The sequence below is a fragment of the Helobdella robusta genome (genome assembly GCF_000326865.2).
Source record: "Helobdella robusta unplaced genomic scaffold HELROscaffold_20, whole genome shotgun sequence".
NCBI lineage: Eukaryota > Metazoa > Annelida > Clitellata > Rhynchobdellida > Glossiphoniidae > Helobdella > Helobdella robusta.
In genome coordinates, this window is record NW_008704084.1 from 754896 (window position 1) to 776062 (window position 21167).

General features: G+C 34.2%; 3 protein-coding genes across 3 annotated transcripts in view; 1 reads left to right on the forward strand and 2 right to left on the reverse strand.

The window, feature by feature from the left end:
* Positions 1–7747: 7747 nt before the first annotated feature.
* Positions 7748–14513, reverse strand: HELRODRAFT_191328 (hypothetical protein; the record flags this gene model as incomplete). Its single annotated transcript, XM_009017923.1, has 12 exons — positions 7748–7900; positions 7986–8310; positions 8850–9038; positions 9512–9630; positions 9869–10291; positions 10566–10734; positions 11472–11604; positions 12385–12512; positions 12981–13084; positions 13457–13547; positions 13788–13882; positions 14489–14513. 11 exons carry the CDS (start codon positions 14511–14513, stop codon positions 8242–8244), a joined length of 1545 nt encoding a protein of 514 aa, XP_009016171.1. The 3' UTR covers positions 7748–7900; positions 7986–8241.
* Positions 14514–16134: 1621 nt separating this feature from the next.
* HELRODRAFT_171179 (hypothetical protein) lies at positions 16135–19445 on the forward strand (the record flags this gene model as incomplete). Its single annotated transcript, XM_009017924.1, has 7 exons — positions 16135–16347; positions 16451–16615; positions 17252–17671; positions 18214–18309; positions 18667–18777; positions 19051–19200; positions 19398–19445. 7 exons carry the CDS (start codon positions 16135–16137, stop codon positions 19443–19445), a joined length of 1203 nt encoding a protein of 400 aa, XP_009016172.1.
* A 210-nt stretch (positions 19446–19655) lies between these two features.
* HELRODRAFT_191329 (hypothetical protein) overlaps positions 19656–21167 on the reverse strand; it is a gene marked incomplete at its 5' end in the record, with an annotated part of 10966 nt that continues 9454 nt past the window's right edge. The window contains one exon of the mRNA XM_009017925.1: positions 19656–20286. Coding sequence (XP_009016173.1) covers positions 20244–20286 — 43 coding nt within the window. The 3' untranslated portion in view covers positions 19656–20243. The remainder of the gene's footprint in view (positions 20287–21167) is intronic.

Sequence of the window (21167 nt, forward strand, 5' to 3'; positions counted from 1 at the left end):
TCAAAATTTAAACGTTATAATAAAAAGCTATAATACATCATTTAAAAGTGTCCTGTGAAGCTGAAAATATATGTAGAATGAAATAATTAATTGAAAGGTCAGGCAGTTCATAAACAATAAATCAAATAAATAAATTGAAAAAAAAATTATTTCAAACAATTTAAAACTTCTCCCCCACTTGCTTTAAAAAATTATTAATGTTCATATTATTTTTGCTGCTTGCGTGTTGGTCCGGAGTCATCATGTCATGTATCAATTTGAATGTCTCGCTGCTGATGAACGTCCTGGCATCCAACCAACAAATCATGCCCTGGCAGGATCATTTTATGTTTATGTATGTATGTGTGTGTGTTGTACGTTTCGTGTGTCTGTGTGTCTATGTGTGGGTGTGTACGTGTGTAGGAGTGTCCGTGTCCGTGTGTAGAAATTTGCATATACATGTATCTATGCGTACACACACAGAGACAGACTTAAGGCAGGACTATCGCTCTGAGACCTCAACAAAACAGTCTCCACACCACATGGCAATTACTTTTGATATTTTTTAGTTTCAAAATATTTCCCCGTTTTTAAAGGACTACGTTATGAAAAAATTTTGATTTTAGTATTAATTTAAAAAAAATCGACAGTTTGTTTAAATGCTGAAAATTGATATAATAAAGACGTTGTTCGTGGGGCTAGTTAAATTAAATTAAATCAAATTTGCCTACATTAAATATTTGATAAACATTGGCATGGCTGTCACAAACCTATACGATAAAAATAAACTTGTCAAGAACTAGACCGACAGGACAGAAATAAAAATATTTCTTCCCATAAGTTGATGTCTGCAGAATGTTATTAAATGAGTCATATTGAATAATTTTTGTGAACTGATGTTGCTCAACCATATGACATACAGTAAATGCTGTGTGCGTGCATGTTCGTTCGTTTGTTTGTGTGTGTTTGTTTGTGTGTGTGTGTGTGTGCGTGCGCGCGCGTTGGTTTTTGATGCATGATTGTACGAGCCATCAATATTTCCAAATATTTGATAAAATTGACAAATATTGGAAAAATAATGGTGGCCTCTGACGGTTCTGTATGTCAGGTCTGCAGTTCAACTTTTCCATATTTTCATCTTGTTTCAATCAGCATGACGTACGTACAAAGCAATGTATGCACATATTTGTATACATGCGCATACCGTGTGTACACGTACAGGTGTATGCATTGTATATTTGTGTTTGTATATGTGTGAATATTCACAACTTGAATATGGTTCTTAGTTTCAGTTTCATTATTACCAGCCTGAATAGTATCAATCAATCAATAATATGTAAGTGATGTTGAATCAGACCAGTTACATTCTATTCTAAGGCATTGCATGTGTTGTGTATGAAGAGAAAGACACATAGAAGCCAACATGCGTTATTAAAATAAAATTTTATTTGAGAGGTCATTTATCTATCTGTCAATCAAACATGACTCCACCCTTTCGATGCCCTATCCCCGACACGGAAGAGATATTGGCAACCATCGATCTCTTTATTCTTTTATTGATTCTTTCTTTGATTCCTTGATTCCTTCATTCTTTGATTCCTTCATTCCTTGATTCCTTCATTCCTTGATTCCTTCATTCCTTGATTCCTTCATTCATTGAGTCCTTCATTCATTCAATCCTTCATACATCATTTATTTACTCATATTTTTTTTAGTTCAGATTTTTTACGTGATGAATGTCTTCCTCACCCCAACTTATCATTTCGACTCCACAAACTCGTTCAATCACCATCATTTCTAATTTTAAATATTTTTTATCAGAAGTCAGTTGCATTTTTTTTTATAAATAAATTGTTCGTGTAGATTTACATGTAAACTTACATGCAAACTTACATGTAAATTTACATGTTATAATAAACTTACATTTTGCGAATTCAAAAATTATTAAATTTTAAAATTAATCAGCAAACTGATCGACATTAATTCAAAGACGGCATTCGCAACGTCTCCTACACTCAGCTGCAGTTCACAACTCGGATTTGTGGAAACGCTGTGCAAGTGCATTCATTCATCTGCGCGTATGAAACCACATCCAATCTAAACTGGTTGTTAAAACAAGGATAAGATACCCATCTATTAAAATAATAGCATATTTTTAGGGTTGGAAAGTACAAATTCAATCTAGTTTGTAATATGGTTGGAAGGTACAGAGTCATTCTTCTACTATAACTTTTCCCCATTACCTTACTTACGTGTTATAAACAGATTTAAAAAAAAAACAATAAAAAATAACAATAAAATAATAAAAATGTTTTACTGCCTAGCATGTTGTTACAGTTTCTGCGTCTGTCAGATCATTATTTTAAAGAATAATAATAAAAAAAAAAAGATAATACTTAGACACCTTCATTTGCATGCATGCAGACATTCTTAGAAAATCTCTAAAACGATTGGTGTCATTAATAAGTTAACAACCATTTATCCATCCCATATTATTATTAATACATACATACATATTATTATTAATACATACATACATACATACATACAAACATACTTACACACACACACACACACACACACACACACACACACACACACACACACACACACACACACACACACACACACACACATACATACATACATACTCACTCATCATGTTTTGGTTTTAACATACATACATACATATATACATACACATACATACATACATACATACATACATACAAACAAACAAACAAACATACATACAAACAAACAAACAAACATACATACATACATACATTCACACATACATACAGTCATTGACCAGACAATATCTGAAAATAGCATTGATTTATCGGCCTGTGAGAGGCAAACAAAAAAGATTGATGATGGACTGAAGATAAAATGATGAACGAATGAAAAATGGTCTCACGGATGGAGGAATGATAAATTAATGGATGAGTTAATAAACGACCTATTGAACATGACAACTTCTTATTTAAAAATATAATACAAGCATCAACAGCAATCTCAACAATGGGCGAATTAGCACTAAATCATCATTACAAACAGTTGACAAAGTAACAGTTGAATCATTATGGATGGGATGTGGTGTTCAGGTTTAACCACTCATTGCACCTCTCACTGAATTCCATGTTATCATCAATTCCATACCAAACTCTTTCCATGACGCTTTTTATTTTATGACATAGGATTTGTTTTGATGTAGGATGTGTTTGATGAATGATACGTATAATAGATGCAATATTTTGAGACCCGAGATGAATCAATCCATTCACACTTTCATTGATTTGTTCAACTGCACACTACATGTACAATCATCCAATTCATCTATTGCAATCTTCCTTCTTCTCGAACTTTCAACCGATATAACGTACGATGTGACACACGTAAGATACACAATTCCCATACACACACACACACACACACACACACACACACACACACACACACACACACACACACACACACACACACACACACACACACACACAAAAACACCACACGTTACACATACACACACGCGCGCGCGCGCACACACACACATGATCATAAACACACACACGACCATTGAAGCGGCATTTATTTGGAAACTCTCCCTCCTTTGACCTGCTGTGTTGGATGTTCAGTTCATCCATTCGTACGTTTAAGTATGAACACGTTTGTCCCCTTGATTCTGTGTGCATATAGGTGTATGTGTTTGTGTGGTCACAAGTTTTTGTGTGAACATTATTACGTATCGGAATGTGTGTGTGTGTGTGTGTGTGTGTAACTTGGCATTACTTCGTGACTATGTGTTTCTGTTTTATAAAATTATGCTGAGGTTCCATTGGCGGTACTCTAAACATTATTTTTGTTTGATATCTCTTGCTTGCACGTTTATAACGGATTTTTTAAAACATGCACGCGCACATAAGCACGTATGAAGAAGTAAACGAATGAGCGAGCAAATGAATGAACGCTTGTAATAAATGCCAGAGACAATCCATCCATCATTATCTTCTCTCATTCTTGGAAACGTTCGTCAAACTGCACGCTGTCTTGTTCCGATCGCATATAAACTCACACATCTACACACACACACGCACACACTCACACGCGCACACACTCACATACATACACACACAAACACACACATACATACGAAGTTGCCATCATTTGTATTGGATCAATAACGAGTTTCTTCTTACTCCTCATGCACACTCATACCAAAATGCACATTTTACGGTACACACACACCACAGTTACTCACCACACCACAGTTACTCACACACATCAACACACGTACGCAAACATTATTTAAAACTATATTTTAAAAAAAATTAAATCAGTAAAGAATGAAATTTCATGTCCGGAAAGTCAAAAAGACGAAAAATATTTTTTTTGTGAACCACCTCGAGAAGATTTCTGGCGGCTGATTCAATTGCAAAAGTGGAAATGGAAAATTCATCACGGCATTTTGAGATGATGCTGAGGAGCACACATCAAACAATAAAATTAGGATTTGTTTCCCAAAGATGATATTTTTCAGGTCGAAGCAAATTTTGAGAATCAGTTAGCCACTAGAATCTACGGAACGGTTGATTTCAACGTCTTTTCCGTCATTTGGCGTGCAATAAAAAAGTGAACGAGTGCTAAATTTAAATGCAAATCGTTTCTTAAAATCGCAAACCAATTTAAAAAAAATTAATTGAATTTTTTTAGTGAATTTTTTTTAGTTTGCCGTTTGAAAATATGCTTATAAAATTTGGTGACAGTTAATTTATTTATCTGCTGGAACCACTAAAAAAAATTTATAAGATATATACTATTAAGTTTGTTTTGAAAGGTTCCTATCATCACCAAACTTCGCCACGAGAGCTATAACACCAAAAGAAACAAAATATTCTCAACTAATTCAAATAAAATGACAGGAAATGTGTTAAAACTTCATAAATATTTAAACGACCAACCAACCGGCCAGCCAGCCAGTCATCTATCTATTTATAAGTCTGTCAATGGTCAGTGCACCTTTTTGTTGGACTTTCTTTCATTTCTATGGAAAAAAAAGTTGAATTTTTACGACAGGAAAAAATAAAAGTTTAAAAACGCTTAGGTTTATCTTGAAATAAATGCGTATACGCCGGCATGATTGAGCGTCAGATGTCGTGCCGCAGGATACGTTACTACGCGAACACACACACACACACACACACACACACCACACACACACACACACACACACTAGATCACACACACAAAAACTCATTGACTCACATATAGATATACACAGACACGCAAACATACATATAGACAGACGCAAGCACACACAGGCATACGTAGAAAAAATACTTGTCTAGACAAGTGAAGTAAGAAGTGCATGCACATTTGAAATCAAATCGATTAAGATTGCCTGTTTGTTAATCCGTGCATCCCTGATTGGAGAGAGAGATAAACATAAGAAAGGGCACGAAAAAGAAATAGCGAGATAGAGAGCGTGAGAGAGGAAGAGAGAGGAAGAGAAAGTGAAAAAGAGAATATAAAAAATAAAAATGAGAGAAGAATATGCAGTATATGTACAGAAAAGCATCAACGAGAGTATTGCTACTCTTGTAAATACTTGCCGTCAAGTTTCACCGTTAAAATACTACTGATACAACAACGAATGACACTTTCAGTCTATCCTTCTTCTATTCTTCATCGTCATCATCATCGTCGTCATCATTCTTCTCTTCATCTTCCTGCTCTCTCCATCATCGTCATCATCTTTTGGCATCTTCATGTTTCCAGAGACTGAACTTTTCCATGTATACGATCGGAACGAATGCACCGCTACCACCGACGCTTCTCCACTATTACGTGATACTTCAATAACAATTCATCACACACTTACATACATTCTTTACAAAAAGTACAATAGAAATGTTACTTTAACTTGTTTTATGATTTTTGCTATTGTCACAAATCTGGACCGTGCAATTCGTACATGCATTTAACACAATGGTACTCACTTGTACATGAATGATCGTTAACTGCATGATACTTGCCCATGTACACAACATTCAAGATACCTATCCTCATAGTACCTGGCACTTATTACGATACTTAACATACAAACATACTTATGTAACGGTACTTAATTGTGTAATGGTTACTCGCCATTCACAAAAGGATGGCTAACATTTTATTTCCTTAAATTCACAAATTAATTCATCCCTATAGATGAATGAATAAATAGAGTGATGGATGGATGGACAAATGGATGAGCAGGAGGATGGATGAATGCGTGGATGAATGGATAGATTGCAAACGTTCACCTCCGAATATGAATGAAGCTGGTCCGTTTAAAGATTTGAAAAGAAACAGTGCACACCGAGAAATTGTGCTCGCTTGTTTTTAGTTGCTTTTGACGTTTTGATGCTATCTCTACTTACGTGAATGTCATCAACATCACCTCCATCACCACCATAGTCATCCACATCATTTATTTGTCCTACCATCTTCACCATCCTCATCACTACCTTCTCCAACGCCACTAAAATCGTCGTCGTCAACTTCACCATCACCACCGATTGTCGTCTGTATGTAGCTGGAGCGGCTCTTACGACGACATGCCCTGCATCATCTACGTACATGTCACAGGCCGGGTGGATTATGCAATCAGAAGCGTCAAACGTCACATGTATTTAATTCAATCTATCGGTCGATCGATCAATCCATCAATCAGTGGTGACCAACCGACCGACCAAGCGATCGATATGAATCGACAAATAAAATAATTTTGCGATCTACGTAATTGAAAATAAATGCTTTGAAGAGCACGAACAACTGATTTCTTTGGTTAATTAATGTATGAATTAAAAGAAATGCCCCAAAGAATTATTAAATTTTCAGCCAAGTAACTAATGGCAATCAATTAAATAACCTATTTGTATTAATCGAACTAATTATATTAACCTCACAAATTTTGCCAATCAATCAATCAATCAATCAATCAATCAATCAATCAATCAATCAATCAATCAATCAATCAATCAACCAATCAATCAATCGACACACCTAATAAACTAGCCAGTGGACGAACAAATGAACATCACTTTACGCCTTTCGAAAATTATAACTTCTATTCTAGTTCTCCCTGGTCCTCCTTCTCTACCTTTTGTTTTTCTCTTCATTTTTTTCGATATCATGAGTTTCATGTAGCTACCAGTTCAATTTCAGACATTTTATCTTGGCACCCAGCAGCGTAATTAATTCTTCTTGACTAATTGTTGCAAATATTCGCAGCCTTGTATTGAAGTTAGAATTGAACGAGCATTCGATATTCTAAGCTTGATGTGGAGTCACGTACAAATTCTTTGAAAATTTTTTATTACGAATCGATCCAGATCGAATTAAGTTTGAGCTGCCATCAACTGCCAGCTCTGTAGCAAGTACAAATCCTCTCGCCACTAACTTCGACTTTTGTCTATTATGTTTCTATTCTAGCTATCAAAGCTTTTCGCTACAAACTCGTTAATATGAGTGTCACTGGACAACGAAGTGGCATTCTTGTCATGATGCAGCAGCCGAACATGCACCAGCACATTCAAACTCTTACATCAGCCTGTCTGCACATTGTTAATCATGATTGCAACTGGCCCGTTTAATAAGGAATCAAACAAGCAAGTGAACCAAACAATGAGCAAGCCAACCAACCAACCAATCAAGTAACCAACTAACCAACCAACCAGCCAGCAATCCAATCAACCAGCGAAACAACCATTAAACCAACTACTAACTAATCAATCAATAATCCATTATCAAACAAACTATATATAGAAAAAATAAAATTATAAAAAAATACATTAACAAGCAACAACATAACTGTTTTCTTGCAAAATTAAAATGAAACTGTCATTATATATATATATATATATATATATATATATATATATATATATTACAATATTCTATAATTTATAGAATATTTTAAAAATTATGGTCTTTTACCAATATATATATATATATATATATATATATATATATATATAATATATATATATACATAATATATATTTATATATGTGTGTGTGCGCGCACATAAATAGCACTAAGAAATTGAACAAAAGCAAAAGCCTCATACACAGTAATCCAAACATCAGGAGTATACAAAAATAAAAATAAACCATATAACAATAAAAAAAATAATAATAATTGAGTCAATAATAATAATAATAATAATAATAACAGCGTCAGTAGGAATAATAAACGCAATATACAGAATGTTGATAATCAGTTCTGAAGTCTCGACTGCTGCTGCTGGTTGATTGTGTGGCTGCCATTCCGCTGCTGAGTGGTCATCTAAGGATTTGTTGTAGTTATCAGTATCAGTTTGGTTAATATCATAAATATCAATAATAATAATAACAATAATAATAATAGTAAAAAAACATTAATGCTATTGTTCGCATCATTATCAGTGCCTTATATACATGCAGTAGTGATATTACTAACCAAAATGACCACAACAAAAATAACAGCACAAAGAAACAGCGAGATGGTGTAATGGTTAAGGTGCCTGGCTGGCCCTGATGCTGCAGTGAGTAGGTTCGAATACATCCATACTACTACAACAAAATGTGTGCGTGCTACATGGTTTGATTACTTAAGCGTATTCATGTAAGCTGTGTATGTGTGCATATGTGCATGTGTGTATGTGTGCATCTGTCATTGTCTTTGGCAGCTCTGAAGCCCAAAATAGACTGGCACCTAACTTTTAATCTCTACATCCACAATAACAACATTGTAAACAACAGCCACAAACACACAAAAAAAAGTAAACAACGATAAACAACGACATCAACACCATCACAACAACAATAATAATATACAAAACCAACTGATTGATTACTGTAAGAAGAATTCGATTGTTGCTGCTGTTGCAGTTGCTGAAGATGTTGAAGTTGTAGTTGTTGTTGCTGCTGCTGAAGCTGCTGCTGTTGTTGAGCGGTCATGAGGTAACCAGTGTTCATTGGATTCCTCGACGAGGAAATTTGAACGAGTGGAGGTCCAGACGATCCTGTGGCCCCCTGCTTGTTGTTGTGTTGTTGTTGCTGAGTATTTCTAGTTCTAATTCAATTCGGTGTATTTCTAGATTGAAAGCTGTTTATTGAGAGGAGACTCTGATACTATCAAATGCATTGTGCGTATGATATAGTGTGTGTGTGTGTATGTGTGTGTGTCTGTGTGTGGATGCACAGACCTTATTACGCAAAAATTCAATAGGAACTAAGCAAGGAGTTCTATGGTGGCTGTCTGAGCTACTGAATGAATGAAGCAGAAATAAAAATGTTGTAGGAGGCAACATCAACTGTGGTGCTGGATAGATGCATACGCGCGTGGAGTTTATTGTAAGGAATGATATAACAATATTGAAATCGAAGTAATATAATAATAATAATAAGTGATTGATAGACTGATTGATTTAATAATTAATTGGTTGGTCGGTAGGTCGGTTTGGTCGGTCGGTCTGTTGGTCGGTCGGTTGGTTGGTTGGCAGAACCTGAGGTAACTTGATGGACTTGCTGTCAACGTTGTACGTGCCTGACTTGCCTGCAGAAGCTAACGAAGATGAGGATGAAGACTTCTCCATCTGAGGCAGCAACTGGTGGGGGGTGTCTGCTTGGAGGGGCACGATTAATTAATAAATTAATTGTTATTGGTGGGGGGTGTCTGCTTGGAGGGGCACGATTAATTAATTAATAAATTAATTGTTATTGGTGGGGGGTGTCTGTTTGGAGGGGCACGATTAATTAATTAATAAATTAATTGTTATTATTACAATTCATTATTGATTCTCACCAAATTAAAATAAAATTAAAATAAAGTTGAAAATAAAATAAATCAAGCCAACACAAACTTGCAATTGAACTAGATGGCTGTTGGTGCTGCCTCCTCTGCTGCGAATCGCCACCGCCGCTACCACCACCACTACTACCACCACTACTACCACCACTTCCTCCTTGCCTCTGATAAGCATTCTGTGGGTACTGACTGGCGGGTTCCTGGGAGAGAGGCTTGCTGTTGGACTGGCGTGAAAAGTGGTTGGAGGATGGGAAATATCCAGAGGCTGGAGAGGATGACGATGAAGACTGGTGGTATTTTTGGTTGGAAGGTATTTGGTATGGAGAAGGTGCCTGCTGACGTTGCTGTTGCTGAATTTGTTGCTGCTGCTGCTGTATGTAACTATGTTGCTGCTGGGATGGCGACTGGCTGATGAGATTCGGTGGTGGGGGTTGGTGGTTCTGGGGCAGGAGGACCGTGGTGTAGGAACTGCCCTGTTCTGATGTGTTGACGTTTTAATGCGACGGTTTCAAATTCAGTAAGGTGAATGAAGCTTATAAGGGGACAACGAGACATCATTTAGACGTCACGGCCAGTTAGAATGACGTCATCCAGGATGTAACAAATAATGTTGTAATTAAAAATATTCAAACGAGAGATGAACACACTTCAAAATAAGGACATGACTGAGTTCGAGTGAGGTACATTCACATAATTAAATTAAAAATTACACGAAAGTGAGATGAAGAAATCAGAAAGAAGGACATATTTACTTATCGCTGGACCATCCCCCTTGCCAGTGTAACCCTGGCCGAGACCAATAACCCCAACCGAACCGCCTCCGCTTCCGGAATTGGGGTAAGATGATCCACTTCCTGCAAAATGAGGGTAGTGGGAAGGCGTGGTGGAAGGTGAGGGGGAACGAGGTCTCTTCAATGATGTCTGGTGAAAATTTAGTAGAAATAAAAATCAATATATATGCATGCATATGCTTCATAAATGATCCCCCAACTGGATATATCCCTTAATTCAAAAATATCAATTTGACTTTTAAACCTTCACGAATGAATCGTAGCACAATTTTAAAGCATCTGGTTGAAAGTTGTCTCCATCAATCCTGCTAGATCCATTTCCTTTTTCCACATGAAAAAATTAATAAACTTTTAACCGCAGCTATCTTCAGGTTTTTGACCGCCAAACAAATTAGTGGCGCCAACCCAGTCACCACCACTGCAGTCACTCCATTAAACATCAGGACCGACCGACACTGCCTAGTTCCTTCCGGTTTCCCTTTCAGTTCTTTCCAAGTTTCTGTTAACGGGACAAAATCCTTAAAATATTCCTCAAGTCACACCTTGTCATTTCTCCACTCATCTTCTCATCCATCACAGCACGGAACCATAGAGAGCTTAACACCAAACGGACGTTAAATTGATCACCTAATTTATTTCCATTGTTCCAAAACGTTTAATAAATGGACAAACAAATCACATAGACAGCAAATATAATAACTAGACGACCGTGACACTTCTGTCAAAACAAGTCGTCGGTAAAAGATACATTGGGAGGTATCTTTATAAATTCATTACTTTATACCATTGTGAATCATTACAGCAAAGAACTTGTCATCCCCATCAACATACACAACATCACCACCGATGCAACAGGCAGACAGACACCTGCGTAGGAGGAGCATGTTGAGATGATATGCTGAGGTACTTCTGCCTCTGCTGTTGCTGCTGCTGCTGCATGAAGAACTGAGCGTTCACACCCAGACCTGTCAACATTTGCTGCTGCAAGTTTGCCTGCTCGCTGTTCGTTTGTATATTTGTGTGTTTGTACGTTTGTGTGTTTGTGTGTTTGTTGGTGAACGTGTTAAAATTGAAAATGTTAACAAAAACTAGTGTGTAAGAAATACAAAGGTGAATATGTGATCATACCCACGACAAAAACTTACATGAGAACCATGCAATTAAAATGTTAAGGTCATAGAAATCAGTAACGTACAGAAAAACGAATCAAAGTAAAGAAAAAATTTAGTAAAGAATTATTTCCTTCACCCATACCCAAATACGAATGCTCGCACACACATGGAGACAAAATTTAAAATTTAAAAACTTTAAAGATTTCAACTCTTAACCTAGATATTTAACACGCAACAATTTAAATTGTAAATTAATCAACGCTGAAAAACTCCGAAAAATCTGTGAATTTCATAAAAAAAACTGTTTGTATTATTACATATATAATATCTATATACACATACGTGTGTGTGTGGGTGTGCGTGTGTGTGCATGTGTGTACATAAAAAAAATGTTGTTCCAATAATGAGGCAAAAGCACAAAAACAACAACATCACATGTTTAGACGACATTTTCCCCTAGATCTGGTGTTGCCATTTGGCTACCTATGATGAAACCGAAATACCCCTCGACGCCATTACGAAAGAGAAACCACCATTTAATAATTTGCAGTTAATAATATAATAAAAGGTTATAATTATTATTACAATTACTATCATTATTATCATTATCATCATCGTCGCCATCATCATCATCATAATCGTTATAATTCTTCCTCAGATATAATAACTTTTGTTGCTCCTTCAGTTGGTTCCTCTGCCTCAGATCATTCTCCTGGTGTAAGACCTTCTTCAGCTGCGAGAACAACTCGTGCTTCTCCTGCTTCAAACTGGCCAGCTTGGCTTCCAACTGTAAGATCTGCACGTGTCGCATGCCAGTTAGTTATAAAGTACTCGACAATGCATGATGATGAATGAGGAATTATCTTAATATGTAAAAATTAGAATTGACAATGTGCAAGTTATTTCACTGAAGGAGATCTAGCTGGAAACGTGTAAGAAAAATTAAACAATGTTCTAAGTAGTTGAACATACGAAAACATTTATTGTGTGCTGTAGCAAGGGACAAAAAGTTTTATATACAACACAGATATTCACTACTCTGCTGCTGGTATTAATATGTGGCATTTGTAATCTGGTTTGTTTGGGGCTCCTTATCTTACTTTGGGGGGAAGTAAATAAAATAAATTTGAATCCAACAATGTAACTTAATTAATAATGATTGTGGTTGAAAAATTAGTAAATTTATTATCAAACCGAATATTTCATTAACATTAATGAACAAATACAGAAACAATTTATTTTCATAATTTGAATGTGTACCCACTTGTTCTTTTGTCTGTTCGAGGGTGAGATTATCTTCCTCCTCTTTCTTCTTTTTCATCTCCCTCTCCTTCTTCAATCTCTCTTGCTCCTTATCCTGCTCTTGTTCTGCCAGTGGAAAACACAACATTGCGTGGAAATAAAATCACACACACACACACAAACAAACAACTTTAACTATTATTTCCAGGTATCACACAAATTAATATGCAAACAGCAGTCTAACAATGAATTAGGAACAATTTCATGTTAATTATTTCAACAACTAATGGATACTATACCAAAGAGAATTCATTTTCGGTAGAGTAAATTAATTAACTCTTAATTAGTTAATTAAAATTCTAATCATAAAATTTAAGTGTCAGGGTTAGGCTAGGAAATGTTTGTTGGACGAACGTTTACTGACTTTTCAGACCAGTGAAACAGTAGCTACAACAGCTTTATAAAATTTACCGTTTACAATTTACATAAGCAACCCACCTTGCTTCTTCTTTTCCCTATCTTTTAATATATATTTTTTTAGGGCTTCATATGTCGATTTTGTCATTTTAGGCCTAACGATCTGCATTTTCTGTGAAAAAATTACAAAAGTTAAGAATTAAATTAAGTAAGTCGGCGTTAGTCACATTCTTATTTTTTTAAAAATTCAAAAAATATAATGATAATCAATCAGCCAAACATTATTTATAACTAGCAATCATAATTTCTGCTTTTTATGATAAAAGCAAACATGGAAGTTATATTTACTCTATAACTATAACATGCCATCATAGTCCAAGCAAAATTAAGTCACCCATAATTAGGGAGGCACCGAAGTTCGGCCCCGGCCAAAATCCAGTTTTTTTTTCAAATCCGGTCGAATCCGGCCCCGGCCGGATTTGGTGGCCGGATTTAAGCGTCTATTGACTTTTAAAAATGTTGTAAATAGAAAAAAAAATTTATAATAACAACATCACTAATTGTGAGGTGATCTGGACAATTTTCTTTATGCTATAACATGGGTTATGCATAAATTATAAGCTGATCTTTCTGTAAAAGAACTTGTGCACGTGTATATACTATATATTGATAATTGCACATGACGGATCATATAGCTACATAATATATATATATATATATCTTTATATAAAGATATATATATATATATTTAGAGAGAGAGATACATAAGCACATAATTTAAGAACATGGTATGTTAAAGGTTAGGCTAGGTATACATGACACATAATTACAACTTCACTAATTGTGCGGTGAGCTGGACAATTTTCTTAGTGCTTTAACATGGGTTATGCAAATATGCATAAATTATAAGCTGATCTTTGTGTACAGAATTTGGCGTATCACACAACTTATTCATATATTTGAATTAAGTAACTATTTGCTTGGTGTTATTTTTTGATTTTCAACATGTAAATAACTGTAAATGTAAAATGGTAACTAAAATCTTGCCCCGGCTCCGGCCGGTTTTTGAATTTTAAATCCAGCCGAGTCCGGCCCCGGCCGGATTTGAAAAACCTGAATCCGGTGCATCCCTACCCATAATAAAGGCATAGACCTAAAAGACCCATATTAAACTTCTAAATGTTTTTTGCCTTGTGCCAACTATCTATCAATCAATTTGTGCCAACTGCTTAAATTAAATTATTAAATCAAACTCAGCAATAGGCGGTAATAATAAAGGAGCCAACCATCAAATAAGTTTGACGTTTAGATTTTTACTTTTAATTTGTATTTTATAATAAATGATAATACAATATAATATTCTGTACGTTTTATAATTTAACTTCCAGTAGACTAACTCAATTCAATAAAACAAAAAATTAGTGAGTAAATAATAAAGGCCAACATTTTAATAATGTGACCAATCATACAAATTTGAAAAACTTCAAAGGAGCCCACCCAGATTTTTGAATAGCGAATGAAACATAAAACGTAAGACAAGTACGTCACGAAGTTCAAGATACAAATATGCGAAAACCGGTCTTCATTAAGTGGTCTTTATAGTATGGGTAGAGAGTGCAATTTTACAAAAAAAAATTCATGACAATTTAGAACAAAAATTATTACGGGAAAAAAATTATGTTAATGAAATAAAAACAATTTATTGCAAAAAAATGTTTTGGTCAATAAAATTAAAAACAATTTTACGCACGTTTAAAACTATCAACAAATGAAAACCTTAAAAGAGAAATTAAAATTAGTGGATAAAGAAATTTCAGACGTAAAAAATGCTACGAAAATTATTCAAATGTATACTGTTCTACCAAATCAAAACTGATCCTGCAATCTAGTATTAATGCCCATTCTATCGCAACTCGCTGAAGGAAACGAAACCGATTTGACGACTTTTATCAAAAGAAAAACTCCAAAGTTGTTTGTGGCACAGGCAAAATTGAAGAAAATGCAATAAATAATCTGCTCAAACCATGGATATATATAATATACATAATATTCATGGCTCAAACTGACTAAAGGAATTTGAAATTGCAGAGAGTGATCTAAAAATAGAAATAACAATTTCGACAATCAGAATAGAATCCATGCCTGATACTAAAAACTCATCGTTCCAGCGTTTATTATATCTGTAATATGATTCTTTAAAACCGAATCGCCCATATATATTATTTGATATATTTGGTACTGATTCTCATAGTCATTGTTACATCATACCCCCTACATGTATCGAAAAACGCACATTTATAATGAAATATCAACGCTAATTAAGTTAGCAACAATTGTTCAAAATTATAACTTATATATTGTATTAAAATATTGTAAACATCGTTTGACGAAGATATTTACATTTTCACGTTTTTAAACAATTAGAAAATGATTTGAAGTGAAAAAACAGAACATTGATATCTCAAACAGCTGGTTGATGACGCAGTTGCCATGGTGTCACCGAGAGTTATGATGCCAACATGTTGTATGTACTGTACACATACACATCAACAGTGTATAATACAATATTATATATATATATATATATATATATATATATATATTTGTGTATGTATGTGTGTGTGCATTTATGTTTAAAGATTGGAGGTTGTACTGTAAAATAGTTTGTTTCTAGCAATTTAAGGGAGAGATTTTAAAAATTACAAGTAAATAGAAAAAATATTTGAAAGACAAGAACTTTGTAAGTTGGATGAGAGAACATGAGTGAAACGAAAGTCATCCAAGCAAGTGTTGGTTCAATGAAATGGAAAAATGACTCCACTCAGAATATCAACGAAGCCAGAAAACTTACTAAAAAAATCTCAAATTCCTGTGATGGGCGCGTTAATGAAAATATTAAACCAGGAACAAGACAAAATACGATAACTTACACAAATGAAAAAGTAAACCAGAAGTTTCGGACCCTGAGACAAGTTCAAAAACTAAAATAATTTCAATTAGCAAAAAATTTGAAAACAAATTTTTAATTTAATAAAACTTGATTTCAATTTTCATTAAAAACTTTAAAATTTAAAGATATCAAACTCAGCGCGGGAGTACTTGATAGACATCAACCAACAAATCAGATCGGGCAACAGAACCATCGAGTTGCTTGATAAAAGAGTGGCCAACATCGAGAGGGACGAAGCCAAAAATCAGATGAGCGTGAAAATTAGAAAAAATAGACCAGCTGCAGAAAAGGTTAGAAAGTGAAAAATGTTTGCATTAGTGTTATAATCGATTGTTTAACTTAGATTGAATAACATTTTAAAAAAACCAAAGGTTTAAACTTTTAAATGGTTTACATAAGAGTTTAAACTGTTGATTAGCCTATGAAGAAATATTCTTTTATACGAGTGCAAATAACGAGGGACACGATCATAAATGTACGAATCGATTGTTGTATAACCCTGTCGGAGTAGCATAATTGTTGTCATGTGTTGACATGGAATAATTTTTTATTGTAAATTTCAATAATTTGTTATTTTTGTGAAATGTAAAAATTTTGGTTTATAAAAAAGTATCATAAAAAATGTTGTTTATTAGATTATCATATGAAACATCAAAAGAGTAGAAAAGTCACAATTTAAAATAGATAAGACGATTTTTTAATCCAACCGAAGAGGTTGTAGATAAATTAGAGCAACCATTGCAGCACCTTCGGTTGCAAGTCTTAGACATGTGCACTGCACTGCATGCACATTTAGGTACTTGAATTCGTGCAAATATGCGAGAAAAAAATTTTTCACAAAATATCATTAAATATCTTTTAATAACTATAATTTTATAGATGTATTAAAATGTCAGTGAAATAAAAATAAAATAAACAATTTAAAGGAAGTCGACAACGCGGATCTACTGCTAAAGAACGAAGCTAACACATTGAAGGAGCAAAAACAATTACTAAACAGAAAGAAGCAAATCATTAAAAACATCAACTCGAAACTGGCAGGCAGTAAGGAACTGCTGACCAAACTAACAAAAAACCTCACCCCTTTCCTTTCATTGACACCTGACAACACTCTCCCGCCAAAATACGGAGCAGACGATTCTATTGAAGATAATGAAGGTGATCCTTACATGCAGAAAGATTTTGAAAAGATAATAGATGAGGCCACAAATTATATAGCGGAATCTAAAATATTGAAATCCGACGCTGACCAATGTATGAAATCATGTGACGAACAGCTGGATGAGACGAAAAAACAAGTGAACCAAGCTCTGAGAACAAAAGTTGTTGAAACAAAAAGTTTGCAGGTTGTTATAAGAAATTTTTTCTTATCAATATTTAAATATTTTATACGTTTCCTGGCAGTAATAGGGGCTGCCCATAAAGGATGTCACGCTTTCTTTGCGTTTTTTGACTCCCCCGTGTCAGAAATTTTCAAACCCACCATTTAGAGCATGTCACATTTTTTGATCATCCTTCTTGAGAGTTACCATTTTATGCGGCACGACTAAAGATTGAAAATCCAAATCAACTACATCAGCGTTGAATATAAATATACAAGTACATAAAACAAGCAAATTTTTGATAACATATTTAATTGTATAACCTTAATTTGGTAAGAATGTTACAATTTTTTAACTCATAATAGAAATTGAAAAAATGAAAAATTGAAAAAAGTAAAACGGGATGTCACATAAAATTAAACCTTCCTTCCCCTTGTCACAAAATTATTGATGTAGGTTGAAATTCCACTAATTATTATGCTCCGGATGTTGTGATTTCATTATTTAAAATACAGTTCTTTCAAATCAAGTTAACGTTTCACACAAATTTGCGAAATAATTTGTAGAAAGAATTGAAGTCAGCCATAGACGAGGTGCAGCAGCTGTCCAACAAGAACGTGAAAGCTTTCAAAAGGACAGAACATTCCTGGCTAGACATGAAGGTGTGTGCGCCGAAACGACAATTTAATTTTAAAATAAAAAATCTGGAGAACATTTGTTTCTTACAATAATAAATATATATATATATAAACGACTGGATAATTATTTATAATTATGGTCAATGGTTAGAGGTCTATTACACTCTTCCTAGGTTCAGAAGAATCAAAAACACCCAAATATCGTACCTACATGAATACATGCCAAACGTCGCTTCACACACGAAGCATGTGATAGGCGGGAATTTTTTTTTTTCATTTTCGAACCCGGCCACTGCATGCTCTGCAAAACAACACCCGGGATCTTAACTACTAAGCCATCACGTCGCCAAAAACCCTGTAAAATTGTGAATTCTCCAACAGGGTCCTGAAAGTAGAAATAATGCGAGCGTCAACGAGAAACCTGACAGGCCTCTACTTAAAGCTTTCCAGCAGCCACTCGACAACCATCCGGAAATTTTCGGCCAAAAAATCGTTAGTGGAATGAAATATAAAAAAAATAAGATTTCGTTCGCAAGAAAGTCGGCAAATGTTCAGGATCTGAATTAAACAAAAGTTTCCCACGTCCCGTTTTTCCCTAAGAGTTCCAATTGCCGATGGATGTTGTTTTTATGTTCAGCCTTTTATAGGTTCAACTATTTTAACTCTTCCAAGCAAAACATAACAAATGTAGATTAAAAATGAATAGGTGTGCCTTTAAAAGTGAAAAAAAAGCTGATGAATAAATTTTGAAACAAACACACCCAGGGATCGGACAAACTGATGTACTCAATGAAGGAAACAGTGGTCAACATGGAGCAACTGAGAGTGGTCCAAGAAACTCTTCAGAGGGATGTTCAGGGTAAAAAGCAAGGAGCCATCATCGACAGCCAGATCAAAATTATCAGGAATCAAAAAGTGTAATCCAACATGTTTTATTTAATAATGAATCGTAAGAAATAGAGATTATTTTAATTAATTAATTAATGAAATTGTAAAAGAATTATCTTTTTCCTGAAATTTTTCAACATACCTAAGAAGTTGCGTTTACATTTTTGTTTTGGTGAACAAACTACATTACATAATCATGACGCTTTTTTACACGACACGCACAGATAAAACATCCTAAATTCGGAATTGACGAATTCTATGCAATTAAATAATTTATTTTTCATAATATGCCCCTTCTTGCTTTTTAATAATAAAACAGTGTACAATCAATAAAACTTGGTTCAGCATGTTGCGATAACAATAAATAGAGAAGATTCAATAGCAATAATATATATATATATATATATATATATATATATATATATATATATATATATATATATATATATATATATATATATATATATATATATGTGAGTGTGTGTGTGTGAATGTGTGTGTGTGTGTGAATGTGTGTGTATAACATAAATTGGAACACAAAAAGTAATTCACCTCCCCATAGCAATCATAAGATCAAATAAGGAATCATTTTGGAGGTAAAGAGATGCAGACGATATAATGGTAATTAATTAATATGCGTCAAAATAATTGCACGACACATAATTGAATGAATTGAATGTATGAACGTATGAATGAATGGATTGATTAACGATTGACTGAGTGTGTGATTAATCGGCTGATGGATTAGTTTAATGATTGAATAAAAAATAAATAAATCATTGATTGATTGTTAATTCGTTGGTTAAACAATCTTTAAAGAGATATTTCGCTCATGAGATTACAAATTAGATGAGTTAAGTTTAAAAGGTTCAAATCAGGTTAACAGTCTATTACATCCTCCTTAAGTTCGGAGGAATCAACAGCATGCATACACAGCGTACATGAATACACGTACGCTGTTTGTGCGTGCATCAATCACACACGAAGCATGTGACTGGCGGGGATCTTTTCGTCGTATTCGAATCCGATCACTGCAGGCACTGCGAAACAGCAGCAGGCGACCTTAACCACTAGGCCATCACGTCGCCCAAGTTACCAAAAAATAAATAAAAACTATGGAATGATTGAATAAATTTTGAAATGAATAAAACAACGAGAGAATGGATAAATGGTTGCAAGAGTAGATAAACGAATGGGTAAGTAGTGTGAGGAACAGAATATTTGAATGGAAGAACGAATGAATGTATAAATGAATGAATGCATGAAAGAACAAATGAAGCATTCTCTTATGAGCCAATAAATGATGATCAAATGAATAAAATTTGGAATGATAGATATAAAGACGAAAGAATGTGGAAAATGAATGAACGAACTTAGAAAAAAATCGATATAATATAAAATTTTTTTAAAAATACGTTGCACACTTGGTTAATATGATAATCAGTGAAAAACATAAATGAAAGGACGTTATAATTTAAAAATGAGATTAGATATAGATCGAACGTAGAAGCAAGCAGAGATTCCAACAAACCATCACAAAAAAGCAATTATGAGCTTATGATTATCGTTAATATAATTCCATATATATTATTTAAATATATTTGAAATCTTTCTCTCTCCCTCTATTTCTCTCTCTATATATATAATAGATTAAGGCTGTCAGAAATGCAATTATCGATTTTTCTAACAGTTGATCGTAAATCATTGTCAAGTTTCTTGAGTTAAAAACCAAAATTTTTATATTGAGCTCATGTGACACATACACAACGTATCAATTCGAACACCGAAGATGGTGTAGGAATACCGAAAAAAGCCGTTTTTGTTCTATCATGCTTAAAATAAACAAAAATTTTGGTTTTGAACTCAAGAAACTTGAGAATGACTTACGAACTGTTGTTAAAAAATTCGAAAAATTAAACAGGAAGCTAACTAACGCGGAACATGCTTTGATTTTCATCAATTATATATATATATATATATATATATATATATAT